This window comes from Netta rufina (genome assembly GCF_964035555.1).
Source record: "Netta rufina genome assembly, chromosome: Z".
Classification (NCBI taxonomy): Eukaryota; Metazoa; Chordata; class Aves; order Anseriformes; family Anatidae; genus Netta; species Netta rufina.
In genome coordinates this window covers 35,217,466-35,233,908 of record NC_140126.1, presented here as the reverse complement: position 1 = coordinate 35,233,908, position 16,443 = coordinate 35,217,466, and the positions used below count along the sequence as shown (strand labels likewise).

Genomic DNA, 16,443 nt, shown 5'->3' with positions numbered 1-16,443 from the left:
ACAGGAGGGCTGGCCAATGGGAGAGGCTGTAGGGAGGGGGCGGAGAGGGAGGGGCGGGAGGAGGAGGAGGAGGAGGAGCGGTTCCGGGTCGGTTGCCGTGGGGATGAGCTCGCAGCGGGGCAACGCGGTGCGCAGGCGGCCGCAGCGCCACCAGAACACCTGGGCCTTCAGCAACCGGCGGCACGACGCCAGCAGCCGCCGCAAGGTCGGGCAGCGCGGGGGGACGGGCACGCAACCGGGCCGGGCCGGGCCGGGCCGGGCCGGGCCGCGCCGCCGAGCTCCCTGAGGAGGCCGCGAGGGAGGCTCCGGGCCGCGAGGAGGCTCCCGGCAGCCCCGCGGCCTGGGCCCGCCCTCGGCTCTGAGGCGCTGCGAGGGGCGGCTCCGCGGCCTCGTTGCCTTAGCGTCGCTTTCGTCGCTTCCTTACGCCTTCCCTTACAGTTCTTCGGTTGGTTTCGCACCAAGATCATCGTTACGTTATTAATGTGTTTCCTAAGTCAGGAAGGCAGCGGTTTACAATATGTCCCTGGAGCCTGCGTGTGGCCGTGGTAGCGCAGCCGGGGGTGGAGGCCAGGTAGTGTCCGAGCAGGAGCACCGCGGACTGGGATGCGCCGCCCTCGGAGGCGATTCAAACCACACACGGGATGAGAGCTCTGCAGGAGCGCTGTCACTGCTGTGCCCATGGCTCCTTAAGTGACCTGGCCAGGCGGTCAGGCCGGGGGAGAAACTAGTAAGTCAGAGTAATGGCACCAGAGAGAGAGGTGTGTTGGTGGTTTTTTTTTTTTAGACTTTTCTTTTTTTTTTTTTTTTTTTTTAGATGATTGTAGAACTGGTTCTGCAAGTTGAACAGGCTGCTTTCCTGGTGCTCCAAGTGGCACCGGTATTATTCATTGTTTGAGTCACTGTACAATCGCTGATAGTATAGATAAGTGTATTTTGCTGTCTGCGACACCCCCCATCCCCAAATATCCTAGAGAGCTGTTCTATCAGAAGAATCTTTGAAGACAAACTGAGTTCTGACATCGGTTTTGTAACTGAAATAATCAGTTTAATATGCAGATTGGTGTTTTTTATTTTACTTTTTCCCAGCATTTGATAGCACATAGAAGTCGCTATACAGTACCATGCACTTAAACAGACACATTAAAACACACACACACATACATCTTTTGAACATAGCTTTCCCTTCTGTACATGCCTCTTGGAGACTGCTAAATACAGGAAAGAAGATTCTTGAAGAAGGTGCTTCCTATTACAGTGTGCTGAATAATTTACTTTTCTTTTGGTGTACTTTAATATATAATTCAAAATTTTGGTCTCTACTGGTGAGGCATCAACAGAAGCCATTGCAATGATGACTAGGCCTGATCCTGCTGTTTAAGAACTGTGAAGAGTTGGACTAGCAAAGTTTAAGTGTCATAGTATAGATACAGAATATGCTTAATGATGACACTGAGCGTTGCTTCTCTGTCTCATCACTTCTATGTATTTGTGTCACCCGGAGTGATCAGGTGTACCACAGGTACTCAAGCTGTGATGAGGCAAAGGAACAAATAGTGGAAGTTTGATCAGAAGGGCTGGTGTGGGACTGGGACATTCCTCCTTTCTAGCTCTTACTGGCTGAATAAATTTGAATACTTAGGGTTGCTGAAAGAGGGTGGGTCACCTGCAAATCACTAATATTTTTGGGGGTCAAGGGGGTCTAGTGTTGGCCCATCCTTGACTATTGTTGTACACTGTCCAACTTAATAGCATCTAGAGAGGCTGGAGAGTGTTGTTTAGCTTAAAAATTTATATCCTTCTACATTTGTACAATGCTTTAGCAATGTTGAGTATCAAGTACGGTCACTTCAGGTTGTACTGTGGGTGGAGTTGAGGAAGTTATTTGCAGTGTTATTGCTGCTCCCCAGTGAAGGAGTTGCTGCAGAGGAAATTGATCTATTAATCTTTTGACTTTTCCTTGCTGGTAGTTATTATCCAGGTTATTTTTGGTTTTGGTTGTTTGGATGTGTGTTTTTTTTTTGTTTGTTTGTTTGTTTTTGTTTTTTTTTTAATGGTTTTGAGCTTTCTGTCTGACATTGACCTTGGCACCCATTTTTTAATCTTAAAGACTGTAGTTCAGATTATTTGCAGAACATACTGAAAGATCCATTTATGTTTCCTCTCATGATCAGGCTCTACTGCAGCATTACTCTGGGATAGCCCAGTTGAGATGAAGCAACACACACTGCCTCTCTACTACGTTTCGTTAGATGCCTACAGCAGCACTGGGAAAGCTTGGTAGGATGAACTGAAAGGAAGAGCCAGACAGAGTAAGACACACTGTGTTGTTAATTATTGAAACAGGGAATTTGTTTATGGGTGATTGCTTCATGTAGTATATTCTGGTACAGCTGTTTGTGACACTGAGCTGAGGAATATACATTATGTTGTATGAATATACATTTTATATAAAGTATATTGCATAAGTCAATATGGAAACTGGAAATGAAGGTAGTTCTAGAGATGAAAGCAAATAGCATTCAACAGGAGCATTTAGAAGTCCATTGTAATAAGACGGTAAACCACAAAGTGATTCATATTTACACCCAAATGACTGATCTGTTTCTCCATTTCTTCCTCTCATTAAATAAACCCCAGATGATAATCCAGATTTTCCTAAATTTCAGACGTTATTAACTCTGAACCTCAGCTTTACCATAATGCTGATGTCAGCTACTTCTTCAGCTAGCTACGCAGATAAATAATCTGTTTTAATGGAGACACTGGTCAAGACTGTGGGAAGGCACAGGGAAGAGAGCAGGCTTAAATGCTGAGTCAGTGAATGTGACTTGAAGCTCAGAAGGGAAGATACAGGTAAACTGGTAGCCAACTGGAATTGGAAGGTAACTGTACTGGAGTTTGGATAGTTTGAGTTCTTAACACAAAGGCATCTTGAAATCTAAAGTCTGCTCTCTAGCCACCCCTCCTATACTGAGTTTGAGAGTGAATTCACGCCTAGCTTTAGCCTTTCAAGTAGGCAGATGAGGGACAAACCGAACATATATTTTGGACTAAGTCTTTAGTGAAAACATGAGCACGTGTATGCGCAAACATACATACATTCATTTCTTTATGGGGGTTGACTGTCAGTCCTTCCAAGTATGCACACTCTTACACATCCCAAGATCTGTAGGAGAATCGAGTTGTTGTAGAGCTATTCACTGATGTGGGAAAAGCTAAAGGTCTATCTGGATCTGGGCTTAAAGAAAGGTTTTGGTTTCCTGTGTTCTAAAGGCCACTATGCAATATGTGAGCAAGTGAAGTTCTCTGGAGTATTTGGTTTCAGTCTGAGAAGTGTGTGGTATAGCCCTGAGACACTGGCATTTTATATCACAGAGTTTCAGGTTTGTTAGTTAGCGCTGTTTTTTTCTAACTGCTTTGTAGTCATACACTAGAGTTTGTATAGAGTTTTGTTTTTTTGAGAAGTGTAGTTATTCAGAAATGCTGCCTTCAGCCTTGTTCATTGAAGTAGTATCATCTGTGCTTCCGACAAGGAAGTTTGTGGATAGCGTTGACTTTGTGTTCATTTACAGCAGAATAAACCACTCGTGTGCTTGGTGGAAGAAGTCTGCTGTCAATACAGTAAATCAAAATACACATGCACGCACATGTAATTAGTAACTTCCAAACAGACAGCAAGGCTTCTTTGAAACTTCATTATTACATCTTCCTTGTGATTGCTTTAATGCTAGCATAAGCTAGGGATTATTTTGTATGCCAAGTTAGTAGGTGTAGATGCATGTGTTTACTTTAATACATTCTGAACTGCTTTTGGCAGGTTGTTAAATGATTTAATATTGGGTTACTTAAGCATAAAGAGGATGCTGTTTTATTGATGCAGTTGACCTGACTGTGTGTATATAATATATATGCACATGGAATATTTTGTGACTATATACTTTAAAATGTTTATATAAGTCTGCACTGCATACTTGCCATTTCTTAGGATAATAGATAGCAATACTGTAAACATTGGATGAGTTGCCCTTGTTCCTGGAGGAAGTACGGCAAAGGGAAAAGGAAAGAGGTATCGAATAAAACAGAAATGAGCGTAAAACATGTCGAGAAACTGCTGTACTAGAAAAAGAATCTAGTCTGTTAGAGTAGTTTTCACACCAAGAAAAACATTCCAGGCCATAAGCATTACCATGTATTTGTGCATGATAGCTAAATACCTGGGTGAAAACTAGGTTAAAGAAAAAAAAAAAAAAAGATTGAACAGAATAATGAAGTTGGCAATCCTTGTTTGGGTCTTTGTGGGGGTTGTGTTATGTTGGTCTTGGTTTTTGTTTGTTTATTTTAAAGGAAAGCAAGCTATTAAATGGGTGAAGATTAAAGTGTTTAAAATGCATACTAAGGCAAATATTATTAGGAAAAATAAGCAGCAGAGAAATTTATTTAACTAATAATTGCTCCATTCTGACTGGGAAGTGAGATTGCAGGAAAGTTTCTCTTCCTGTTTTTTAGGAGAACTTATTCTTACATGTTTTTCAGTGAATTAAAAAAAAATGAAAAAAAGAATCATCCAAATATTTAATTATGGACAACTCTCTTTGTTTCTTCAAGCCTGCTTTGTTTTTGAAAGTGAAATAGTTTTGTTTTGTTAAAGGAAATGGTGAATTTAGCATAGAAAACCACAGTGAATTATACTTGAGTTTGTTTTTGTGATATTAACATTTTAAAATGGGGTACTGTTTCCGAGCAAGGTAAACTTAGAAGACAAACACAATCATAGAATCACAATCATAGAATATCCCAAGTTGGAAGGGACCCACAGGGATCATTGGGTCCAGCTCCTGGCTCCACACAGGACCACCCAAAAAACAGACCCATGTGCCTGAGAGCATAGCTCATAGCCTGTGAACACTGCCCTGGGGAACCTGTTCCAGTACCCAACCACCCTCTCAGTGAAGAAAGTTTTCCTAACATCCAGCTGAGGTTAAATCAGGGTAAAACCAGGTAAATCTGCCTTCTTGCTTGCTTTTATATCAATCCATCCATCTTTATTAACTTTCTAAATCAGCCATATGGTAGAGAAGGATGGTAGAATCTTAGTCTCTCTCATATTTGGATATGCTGAGCCACCCATACCTGAAGTGCCAACTCTGAGCTAAAAAATATATGAAATTGCTAAAGGGGGGGGAGGGAAGGGAGAGACTGTGCTGTATGGGTTCCTATTAGGAGGAACTTAAAATTTAAAAGCTGTTGTCTTCACTCCAGTTGTTCCCTTTTGAGCAGATACCATGTTGTTTCCTCAAGGTCCTTTGTAAGATCTGTGGTCTTACACATGACTGTTAAGTCCAGGTATCTTTAGGCCTGAACAAGGACTTAAATTATACATAAATAATGATCTTTGTATCTACACTCTAATTTGTTGTTCTGTTCTTTTACTAGTAATGCCATAGCATTTATGGCATGCTTCTATTACAAATGAACATGTGAGATTTAGTAAGGTATTTTATTAAACATGCTTAAGACTGTTTTCTGTCAAAATTCCTTCTTCCTGGAAAATACTTTAAATAACTGGAATTACCTGTGTTGTATACTCAGACATTCTATTTTATGCTTAGAAGATCTGGCTTTTACTGCTGTGACGTTTTTTTCTTTCACTCTGTGTTTCCCTGAGTCTGGATTTTAGGTAATATTCTTTGTATTTGTTACTTATTTTAAAACTCATTAAAAGAATTCTTTTTATCTGCTACCCTTGTTAATTTTGAAGAAGGACTGCTAGCAGTGTGACTGAGAGCTCTAATACAAAGCAGTATGTATTTGCAAAATTAGTGGGGGGTAGGAAGGTTTGGGAACTGCTGTTCCTTTTGCTACTGATCTGAAAAATTAACTGAATTTTGAGGTTTTTTTTTCTTCAGTCTTATCTTTAGTCTCATTTCTGCTCTTTGATTAAATTTCTTCTTTGAGTCATGCACAAAAGTGGTATGTGAGATGGTGGCACAGCATCAAAAAGCAGGAGCAACCTTGCATACTTCCCGTAACAGTGTCTCTGTAATGGCTGATAAGCACCCCTATCTTTATATGTGGAATTAATTTGGCCTTTCAGCTCTCCTGGCTTGGTGTATTTACCGTTGTGCTGTGACTCAAAAATCTGCCAGTGCACAAGCCACCTTCATTCTCATAGCACAGCCCTCTTTACTTAAATTACATTTTTCTGCATTTCCTCTAGGGAGTCTCCAGTTTCATTGCCTCACTCACTGAAGCTTTTTTTAGTCAAGCTAGCTTGATTTAAAAATGGCATCTAACACCTCAAAATATGATTGTCTTTTAGTGACTTAGTGTGATACATAAAACTTAAGACTTGGTACCTCTGAATTTCTTTGTCTTCCTGACTTTTGAGTCTAAACTGATAGCTGACAGTGTTTTGGATAATGTCCGTAATCCTTGGCTTTGCACTGAATAGTGAAAGTGTGACTGATTAAACCAGAACAGTTGAAACATGGCAGAGTAGAAACAACTTAACTGCACAGACCAGCTCTGATAGAGATTGATTGACTTTATGTAGATAATATGCTTGTCACTGTGAAACTGAATTACTTCACTTTCTGTTAGAGCCTCTTGTGTGTTACTGATGTTTTATTACAGCCCTTTTTCAGTGGTGAAACAAGGTGTTAAGGACTATAGAACAAGAATTAGTCTTTGGGATGAGGACATCAGTTAAGACTTGGGACTTTGTTCTTCAAAGTAAAGGTGAAGATCCAGTCACATAACCTCTGTGCACGTGACTGGTCTCTTGGCCTTGCTGTAAGGTGCTATGTTCAAGCAAAGACCTGTTCTATGAGTAATAGGAAAAAGCATTTTCAGAATTTGGCATGACCTGAATTTTACCTTTATAAAAAATATAGTTAAAAATCAGTGACTGTGAGACTGTTGTATATTCAGGAGCCACACGGTAAGTGTCTCTGGGGAAAAAGCAGCTCTGGTAGTAATAGGTCTACCTATTTTCCTGTTCCATAACAAATGTTCAGTAGAATTTGTAGTAGGCTGACAGTTTTACAAACTGAATTTACTTCAAATGAGAGGTGAAAGTAATTCCAATCTTACTCTTCTGCATTGTTTATGCCACAATCAGTTAGGAGCGTTGCCTCTGGAATTCCAAGTGTGTTACACATTACAGAGCCAGTACCTGCATCATGCAGTACCAGGGCTCCCGTCCCCAGCCCCGATGGCATGACGGGTTATTGGAAACTACGTGGTTATCAGCAAGGAATCTAACTCCCCTTTGAAAGACAAACAGCTGTCTTCAGCGTGAGTGACTAGTCTTTTGAAGTTTTTTGGGCTCTGCCTTAAAAATACTAAAAATAGTTGATCACAGTAAAGCACGCTTGTGAATGCAAATTACAGTGTGTGTGTCTTTCTCCCCTCCTGCATTACTAATTAATGCAAATTAGGAGAGTTGCAGGGAGAACTGGGAAGTTCAGGCTAATTTGCAGGTTGTTAGAAACTTACTAAGGCTATGCTACTTAAAATCTTAGAGCAGGTGAAGCACTGAAAAGGTTTATCTTCACATTGCCTGAATTTTTAAAGGATGGGCACAGTCAGTGCTGACAGCAGGTTGAACTGCCAGCTTTTTAACAGGTGCCCACTGAGGACTTACCACTGATTTTCTTCTCTCAAAGTTACCATGTTAGCCAAATCATTGTGTTTCCTGACAAATTTCGTTGATAATACGTTGCTGAATACAGAGCTTTCTGTATTCAAGCATTTTGCAGAAACTGTGAGTGGTTTTTGTTGTTGTTGTTTTGTTTGTTTGTTTTGGTTCTTCTGTTTGTTTTAAACATAATAAGTCAATATTGAATCATTTGGAAAAAATAAAAAATCCTGCCTTTACCTGAACCAGACAAGGAGTACCACAGCTTCAGGTAACTACAGCATGGGAAAACTCATACTTTGTTTTTAAGTTGAAGTTTAGTGAAAATGGAAACATTGGAAAGCAAGTCTCATAGCAGTGAGAGTTCATAAGTAGTATTTCCTCTGCCACATACCCTTTGAGGAATGGAGTAAGATACCGTGTGTTTAAAACTAGGCTTATTCTTTCATTTACAGTATTGAAGTAGACTTCTGTGGATTAGTGAGAAGCTCTTGTCGGTCATGAAAACAGGAAATCACTTCGGAAACTATTGTATGCATAGATGAACTTACAAACTTATTTCTAAAAGGATAATGTAAAATCTGATCCCAGCCAATGTAGGATCTACATTGTCCATCCCAATGGACTTTGGGGTATTTTAAGCAATAAATATGTTTTAGACCATTGTTACCATCTCACAATTTTTTTCTACGATGTCATTTTTAAGCTCTCTTAAAATAGGCATTATATATATATATATATATATATCTGTATTTGTGGAGAAATTACTGTTTTTATAGTTCTGAATGTGCACACAACCATAGAATAATTGTAATTACTGCTGGCACTTTTGGTTAGAGAAGAAATAAGTGTGGTTTTCTACTGTTTCCAATCTCAAAATAACTTTTCTTGTGCAAATCATACTGGCCAGCTCACGGTTTGTATTGTCCAGCAGACTATTGAGCATTATCTTGGAAATATACTGCAGCTTAAGTGACTGTTTTGAGGATTTTTATCTTAGATACTTGAGAGCAAAAATGTATTACTTTATAAGGGAATCTTGTTTCAAAAGAAACATGGGAGTGGTTTGACAGTAAGTGATATGTCAATTCTATTTTATTCTGCTCTGGAAAAAAAATATCTTAGACTACTCTCTTCAAATGTGTAGTATAACAGTGGCTTGAGCAATAATAAACTAAATGTTAAGTCTTTTGAACTGTCTTCTTTAAATAAAGAAATAAAGAAAGCATATTTCAGGGCTCAGGTTTACTCAATCTTGTTTAGTAGTACCTCTGGAGATGGAATAACAACAAGAAAATGATAATATATTGTAAACAATATAAGAACATATATAATGCTATTAACTATATTAATATTATTATAGTAATAACAGGCTGCCTTAAAGTAGAAGATGACCTCACCACTCTGTCTGCTGAAGAAAATTACTAGTAGTAAATTATTAAATGCTTATATTAATATCTAATAATTTTCTAAATATATTATGAATCACACAATGGGTGGAAATGTTTTCTAAGCAAAATTATAAAATTTACATAAAAGTAGAAAACCTTCTCTTATTTTATCTTTTTTTTTTTTTTTTAGAAAATAAATGCTAAGCTTCATGATGGAGTATGTCAGCATTGTAAAGATATTTTGGAGTGGCGGGTAAAATTTAACAAGTACAAACTGCTATCAAAACCTAAAAAATGGTGAGTTAAGATTTTTTATGTTAACCATTATTTGTATATATACATATATTTTGTGATTTTTTTATTATATATAATATAATTGTGAATTGTATAAATGTGAATATTTTATTATATATACATATAATTTGTGAATTTTTTGGAAATTAGTCTGCGTTTGGAAACCTGTAGGTGGTAACTGCTGTTATGTTACATTCTTCAGTCTGGAGTCTGCAACAGTAATAAAAATGCGGTGTTAATTTTGAATTTCATTAATCTTTTTATCTTAAACTTTAGAAAAGAAAATACAGTCAAAGAATAACTGCTTCCCTCCTCTCTGTTAGAGTATTTGAATAATCTAAGTGGTTACTTTGGACCTGTAAATATTCAAAAATGTATCAGTATGTCCTCCCAATGGAAGAGTCAAACCAGAACCAGTTATAACTTGATTTTCTCAGGCGTTGTAGCAATTCAGTAAGTATTGGAGGAATCTGCACACCTCTGTCTTTCTTTTTTTTTTTTCTGTTCACAAAGACCATCTGGCAGAGAAATCATGAGAGAAGAAAGCTTTATTAATTTTTGTCACATTAAACAAAACTGATTGGCAATACTGCTCTCAGTGTTACAAAACATAACATTCATACAAAATGTTTTCAGTATTTGTATTTCTTTACCTCTTAGTATGTTCTCTTCATATATGAAACTATAATCCTACATATGAAATGCTTAGCATTGTATGCAAACAGAACTGTATTGAGTGGTTTTGGATAAGAACGTAACAAAGGTGTTCTTAAAATAGTTTAAATTAGTTTAAAGTTTAAGTTTAAAGTTTAAGTTTAAACTTAAAATAGTTTATAGTCTTGTGATAGGCTAATCTTCTGAGATGGGTACTCTGCTTCCTTATACCTGCTCATCTGCAGATGTCCTTATGTCAATGACTCCAGACACAGCCAATATCTCAACAATGAGACATGGAACTCAAGGAAACTACATCTGGGATGCAGTGCACAACATAACCAGATTTGTCACACTTGTTCCTTCTGCATTTGTGTGGTACTGTGTTACATACTTTTGAAATACATGCTCCTGAACCACTTGAAGAGGTTCTGTAAGCACATGTGCAGTTCCTTGAATGAATATATACTTCATTTTGGTTTTCATGAGATTGAAAAGGAAGGAAGGAATGTCTGTTCATACTATATCTATCACTTGTGAGATGTTTTACTTTCTAATATGAAAATATATGCAATAAATATTTCGGTTTTAGTAAACGATTTCGCCCTTTCATGTTAACAAAAAAATTCTGATTAGGCAGCAGTCTCTCTAGTTCTCAAAGTAAGCATACTCAGTTGTATGCACCATTGACGAGGTTGAGAATTTTTGTAACTCTTTCTCAAATAACTACATAGACTGCGTTTAAAAGTAATGAGCTGGAGCTGGTTATTTTACCTCCTCTCTACTCAGCCCCAAAGGAAAAAAAAGCAGGCAAAAACATGTAAATCAGGGAAGCGTGGGAAATAAAATAAAAAAGTTGGCATTGTGGTACAGTTGCTTCTGACAAAATATGTGATGTTTTCCATCATATTTTTGAATAAGTAAGCTAGATTTCACATCTTTCTAACTCTACAGACTGTGATTTCTATCCTTGCCTACAGCACTTGGATACCATGCTTTCTGAGTGGGCCAGTGTTCTGAAAGAATTTCAACGGGTGAAACATCTAGATAAAGTAAAACAGTACAAGCATAAGAAATTCATTATTTCACGATGAGAAACTGAATTCTGTACACAGAGGATGGAAACAGAGGACTTTCGTGCACCTTAATTTTATTTTTGTGCACCTTAATATTTTAACTCTTTAAAATTAAGATTTTTATTACATCTACAACTTAGTCCAAGTAATTAAGTAGCACAGATTAATTTTTGTTTTGTTTTTGTTTTATAAAAAAAAAAAGTCTGTCCGGCTTGAATTGATAATGTCCCTGTTTGGTGAGACATGGCTGAGAACTGTAGATATTAACAGTATTGCAGCTGAACATAGAAGAAGTTTAAAAATATAATAATAATAAAACAACTAAGTAGGTATTTTCAGTGATATCTGACTGAAGGTTTTTTCCTTGTAGGAGAGGGAAGGCTAGGCAGTTCAGACTCTGCTTTTGTCAAGTGTATCCTACAACAATTCTTGTGAATTTATAGTTTCTTAAGGAATTGTGTATTGTAATAATGTAAGTTCAGTTTGCACTTGATGCAAACAGTAAGAAAAACTTGATCCTGCTTAGGAATGAGATTTGAGAAAAGAAGTAAAAATTTTGTCTCACTGGATGCTAGCTAGTGCATCTTTCCTTACAAGGCGTGCAAAAACACTTAATGTTTGCCTTCGGCCTGCTTTAGCCACGTCTGCAAAGACCCTGTTCAGAACTGTGTGCTAGAGCTTTCCTGACAGCCTTTGAGTACCTGAGGAACCAAGAAATGGTGACTTTTAGGACAGCTGCATAACAAGGGTTCTGTTCACTAAAAATACAAGGTTTTAGAAATGTCAGATGTTTGTTAAGCCATAGCATTTCAGAAGTTAAGTTACAGAGTTTCACCATATCTTTAAAAAGAGTAGCTAAAAACATACACAGAATTATGAATGTTTTGTTCGGAATAGAGTTCTAGTGTTTGTAGAAAGCAAAGTTCAGCACAGACTTTGTTTATATTCTGAGAAGTTCAAGAGGAAGACGTAGTGTTTGGATTGAAATGTTTTAATTGTAAAAGTCCACTCACCTTTTTACACTATATTCTTATTTATTTTTTTTTATCAGTAAGCCAGGTGAATTAATTTATGCAGCTTTAAAAGCAAAACAACTTACTGAACTGAATGGAAATATTTATTTTGTCACTTTAAATATAGAAATTCTTACTTTCATGTTTTTTTTTCTAGTTTTAGCAAAACTTTCTGAAAAAGTTAAAGGAGAGGAAAAAAGGCAATGATCTTGATAATGGTACTTGTTGAAAAAACAGATGTTTCATATGAAACTGGCCTTTAACAGTGCTTCTTTTGAAGGTTGTGTCTTTGAACACAGAATGTTTAATAAGTGTACACAAATATTTTTTTAATCATGTCTTCTTTCTCTTCACAGTGTGAAGTGCCTCCAGAAGGCTGTAAAAGATCCTTACCATATTATTTGTCGACCATGTGCTTGTAAGCTGGAAATTTGTGCCAAATGTGGAAAGGAAGAAGAGATTGTAATTCCGTAAGTAGCTGATAGATTTTACAGTTTCAGCACTGCACTTCATTCTTCCTCTTTATTAAAAGCTTGTTTGGAAACTGCCAAGAAGCTGTTGTACTTTATGCCATATTCTGAATAATCATGACACGAATCAGTAGGAGTCATCAGCTTCATTTTCTTTTGCTGAAACCAGGATGGAATGCTTATTGATGTTAGTAGGGCTGGGCCAAATAATTCTTACTTGGATAAGACACTTGATTTTAATACCAAAGGATAAATGGCATCTCTTCTTTAGGAACAAAGTACTTCAAAATGGATTTAAGTATAGAGCACCATAAAATATGTGTGAGACAGTTTACTGTTTGCATTTTGTGTGTCATTTGATGATTCAGTTACCAGTAAACAAAAATAAACTAAAGAAGGACAGATACTGAGTACAGTTACTGCAATGTGTTTAGCGGGCTTCTTTATTATTATTATTCTTTTACTAGCACGGTCTCTTTTCTGAACATTCTATATTAATTTGCTAGCATGTGACAACTGGCCAGCAGTTGATTATTTAGTCAGACAATTTATGTATGAATACATATCTCTATATATTCTTTTTTATTCATAGACTCTTTTCCTTTACTGTCTTTTCTATTCAACATGAAAGTAATTTGCGGTTATTTTCCCTCCACCTCCTTTCTTCTCCATCCTCTTCCATCCCAGGTAGAATACTCAGTGCTCTACCCTCTTCTTGTTTAAGAGAGAAATTCCAAGAGTAGCTGGTGATAACTTATTCTTGATTTCTGCAGGATTGATAAAGGACAAGACAGATCTGAGAGTAAGAACACTGAAAATGGCCAAGAGAATGGATCAGAGGACGAACCTGATTTTGACACAAACTTCAGTAGTACAGACAATGAAGAAGATGCTGATGTGCTTGAAGAAAGATTAAAAAATATGAATTTTAATAGGACAGAGGTCTAAAAAGTTGAGTTTCTGTAAGAGACAGTATGCAATCAATTGTGATAGACTGTGTTTGCCTTAAACTTCTGCTCTGACAACTTGACCTGACATGTAAGGTCTTCACATATAAATGCTGGTACAGTGTATTTTGACAGTTGTTGGGGGAGTTGTACAAATAAATATTTTCTTGTATTAAAGGCAGAATTTCTTGTGAAATGACTCAGAATGTGAATATTTTAAGTACAGTTATTTTTTCTTATATGTAACAACTTCCTCTCGTGAATAAACCCTCGGTGTAATTGTTCTAAATTCAGTATTACATGCCTGGTGCATTGCCATTTAGAAGGCTACATGGATGTTTGTAGTACGAATAAAGAGCACTGTCATAAAAAGGAAAAGCTAAGTAATTTTAATATATTTCTAAGGAAAGAACTTTCATTTTCGGTCAATAAGTTTCCAGACAGGGTCATTACCCTAGAACATACCAAGTGGCCGTTACTCTTACACCTGCTATTTCTTTTCTGTGGAAAGAAAAGAGTGCCTAAATGCCATCACTAGGTGTGCATTACATATTTGTGATCTTATTACCAATATTTGGAAATGAAAAAAGCTCAAGACTTTTTGGAGTTTCTCATACAAGTTTCACACTTTCTCTTCTTTTAAATGTAGGTCTAAGTAGTTTGCTCTGATACAAAAACACTTGGGTGTCATGTCATGATTCTGGTATAGAACTACATTTATCTCACTACTACAGGTGTTTTAACATTATGCAGCAAGGTATTTTATTACAGTCTTCCCAGTTTTCAGTTCTTTCTAGGGGTTATTTCAATGTAGACTAAGCTCTAAGGACTTAACTGAAATTAACTTTTACTGCATTCAGGGTGATTTAATTTCTTCTTTATTATCTGCTACATCTATAAATAAAGCAGAAGAAATACTTCCTGGTGATTACATGGTTTGACCTATGAACAGATGACGATATACTATGGAGTTTTTACTGACCACGTAACAGCTATCCAGCTTATTTGGTGTTCTGTCTGCTTTGCAGGCATAACAAAAATTTGATTCCCAAACTGGCCTCTTCAAATGAGTTGTGAGGGACTTGGATTCTAGAGTGAGTTTTTGTTGGTGGTGGTTTTCCTCCCCGTAAAATGAGGGAAATCCTTAAATCTGTTTCTTTTGGGTGGAGATAGCCACCCTGTGGCTGCTTTAGTTACCCTTAACTGAGAAGAAAGTCTACTTACCAAGACTTACCAAGATGTGGAGTGCTAAGACATACAACAGTCAGTATCCTAGAGTCTGTTCAGGTTGAAATGACAGTATTTAGTATTGGCATTGGTACACAACAGCAAAATTCTTGTAATTGGTTGTGGAGCATAGAGCTCGAATTGTTTATTAATAACTGCTTATATGCTTGTTGCTACAGATAAGGTCTTAAGCATAAGCCTTTTCTTATCTTGTAATTAGGTTTGTCTTTCATGTTTATATTCTTCAATGACACATTAAAACATCCCATTTACCTTTTCTATACTATTTGTAAGTTTGTATATTGATATCTAAAGTATACTTTTCAAATTATCTCTAAGGTCTAGTAATCATGTGTGTTTTTTTCTTGTTCTGCTTTTTTTTTTTTTTTTTAATTGCTGTTCCTTTTCTGTGCTGTCCTTCTGCTTTTGTAGAATTTGATTATCTAAGATTAATTTTTCTGTTCCATGTGCATTTTTTGCATAGGTAGATTTTTGCAAAGTATTTTGTGATAACCATGAACAGTAAACTATTGAAAAACATGGTCTTTTCAGTTCCTGTGATGCATCGTGACTTTTATGGCTCCTTACTGAGACAAAGTCTAAAGTTTACTAAGTATTTCAGTGGTATTCTATGCCTGTCCTTCTGGAGTTGTTTATTACATAGTTGTCTGCAGTCTTAAAGGACTAGGGCTTATAACTGAAACTGCCCATCTCCTTCTTTCCCCACTATAAATATCCTGTTATATGTTGTATAAGCTAAACAAATAGCTTAGTGATCAAACACAGATTCTTTCACTCAATTTAAGCTAATTAATCACCTTAACGTTTTTATAAAGGTGATGGCTTGGCCTGGAAGAGTCAGGTAGCAAAGGAAGTAGTAAGGTATGCTTAGAAGAGACTGGAAACTGGCCTGGAGGTCACATTACATTGACAGTTACGTCCTCCCACTGTACAGCAGTGACGTCTGACTTTATGTGACACTGTCTGTTGTCTTGCCAGCTGACGTTGGTAAAGTTAGAGTAAACATGGAATATCCCAAACAGACGCTGCAAATGACTGCTGGTGGTGGGTTGTAGTTAATAAGTAATCCGGAGGCAGTTTCAGAGGGGCTAGTTGAAGCCATGGGTTTCATAAAAAGTGAACGTGGCTTTTGAAAGTGATATACGTAGAGGAAACGTTCTTCCTTCCACATGGAAAAAAATGGTAATGGTCTAGCCCTTTGTCCAAACGTGAAAGGAAATCCTGAAATGATAGGAAAACGTGTTGCGTAGCTGGCAATAGCTGTATGGGAAAGTAAGGGGAAGGGCTGTCCTGTCAAAGTGGTGACCTGACCTGCCAGTGCAGGGGAAGAGCAATGCACCCAGATGAACAACAAAATCCACGGAAGTTAGAAAACATCTGAAATTAACATCTTTGCGTGACGTAAGTAATCCTCTGCTCAGAGTTGACTGGGGCAGTGATCAGTTCAACAGATGTTGAAACTGAGATGTTGTGACTGAGCACAGCTACAGTGGCGGCTGTCTCTGAAGACAGGCCTTGATTTTGGCAAGAGTTCTGTCTTTGGTCTTACCTGTGCTTAAAACATGCGCTGCTAGAAACAATTGCTGCAACTAAAACCACATACAATGGTGGTTGTGAGCTCACAGAACTCCGAACGAGAGTTTGCATGCATTTGCTATGACAGGAATAAAGAAGTGTCTTTTACTGAATATACCTCTAGCAGGGGAATAAA

General features: G+C 37.4%; 1 protein-coding gene across 1 annotated transcript; it reads left to right on the top strand.

Annotated features, from left to right (window-relative positions):
• Positions 1-90: 90 nt before the first annotated feature.
• Positions 91-15,031, top strand: LOC311221577 (uncharacterized protein C9orf85 homolog). Its single transcript, XM_084305650.1, has 4 exons — positions 91-205; positions 9,221-9,327; positions 12,424-12,537; positions 13,311-15,031. The coding sequence occupies exons 1-4, from the start codon at positions 104-106 to the stop codon at positions 13,483-13,485; spliced, it is 498 nt and encodes a 165-aa protein (XP_084161776.1). The 5' UTR covers positions 91-103; the 3' UTR covers positions 13,486-15,031.
• Positions 15,032-16,443: the final 1,412 nt, after the last annotated feature.

Excerpts from the sequence above, each read along its gene's own strand:
- LOC311221577 (XM_084305650.1), top strand. The coding sequence starts at position 104 with ATGAGCTCGCAGCGGGGCAACGCGGTGCGCAGGCGGCCGCAGCGCCAC. Across the intron at positions 206-9,220 it reads ACGCCAGCAGCCGCCGCAAG|AAAATAAATGCTAAGCTTCA; the intron begins GTCGGGCAGCGC and ends TTTTTTTTTTAG. Across the intron at positions 9,328-12,423 it reads CTATCAAAACCTAAAAAATG|TGTGAAGTGCCTCCAGAAGG; the intron begins GTGAGTTAAGAT and ends TTCTCTTCACAG.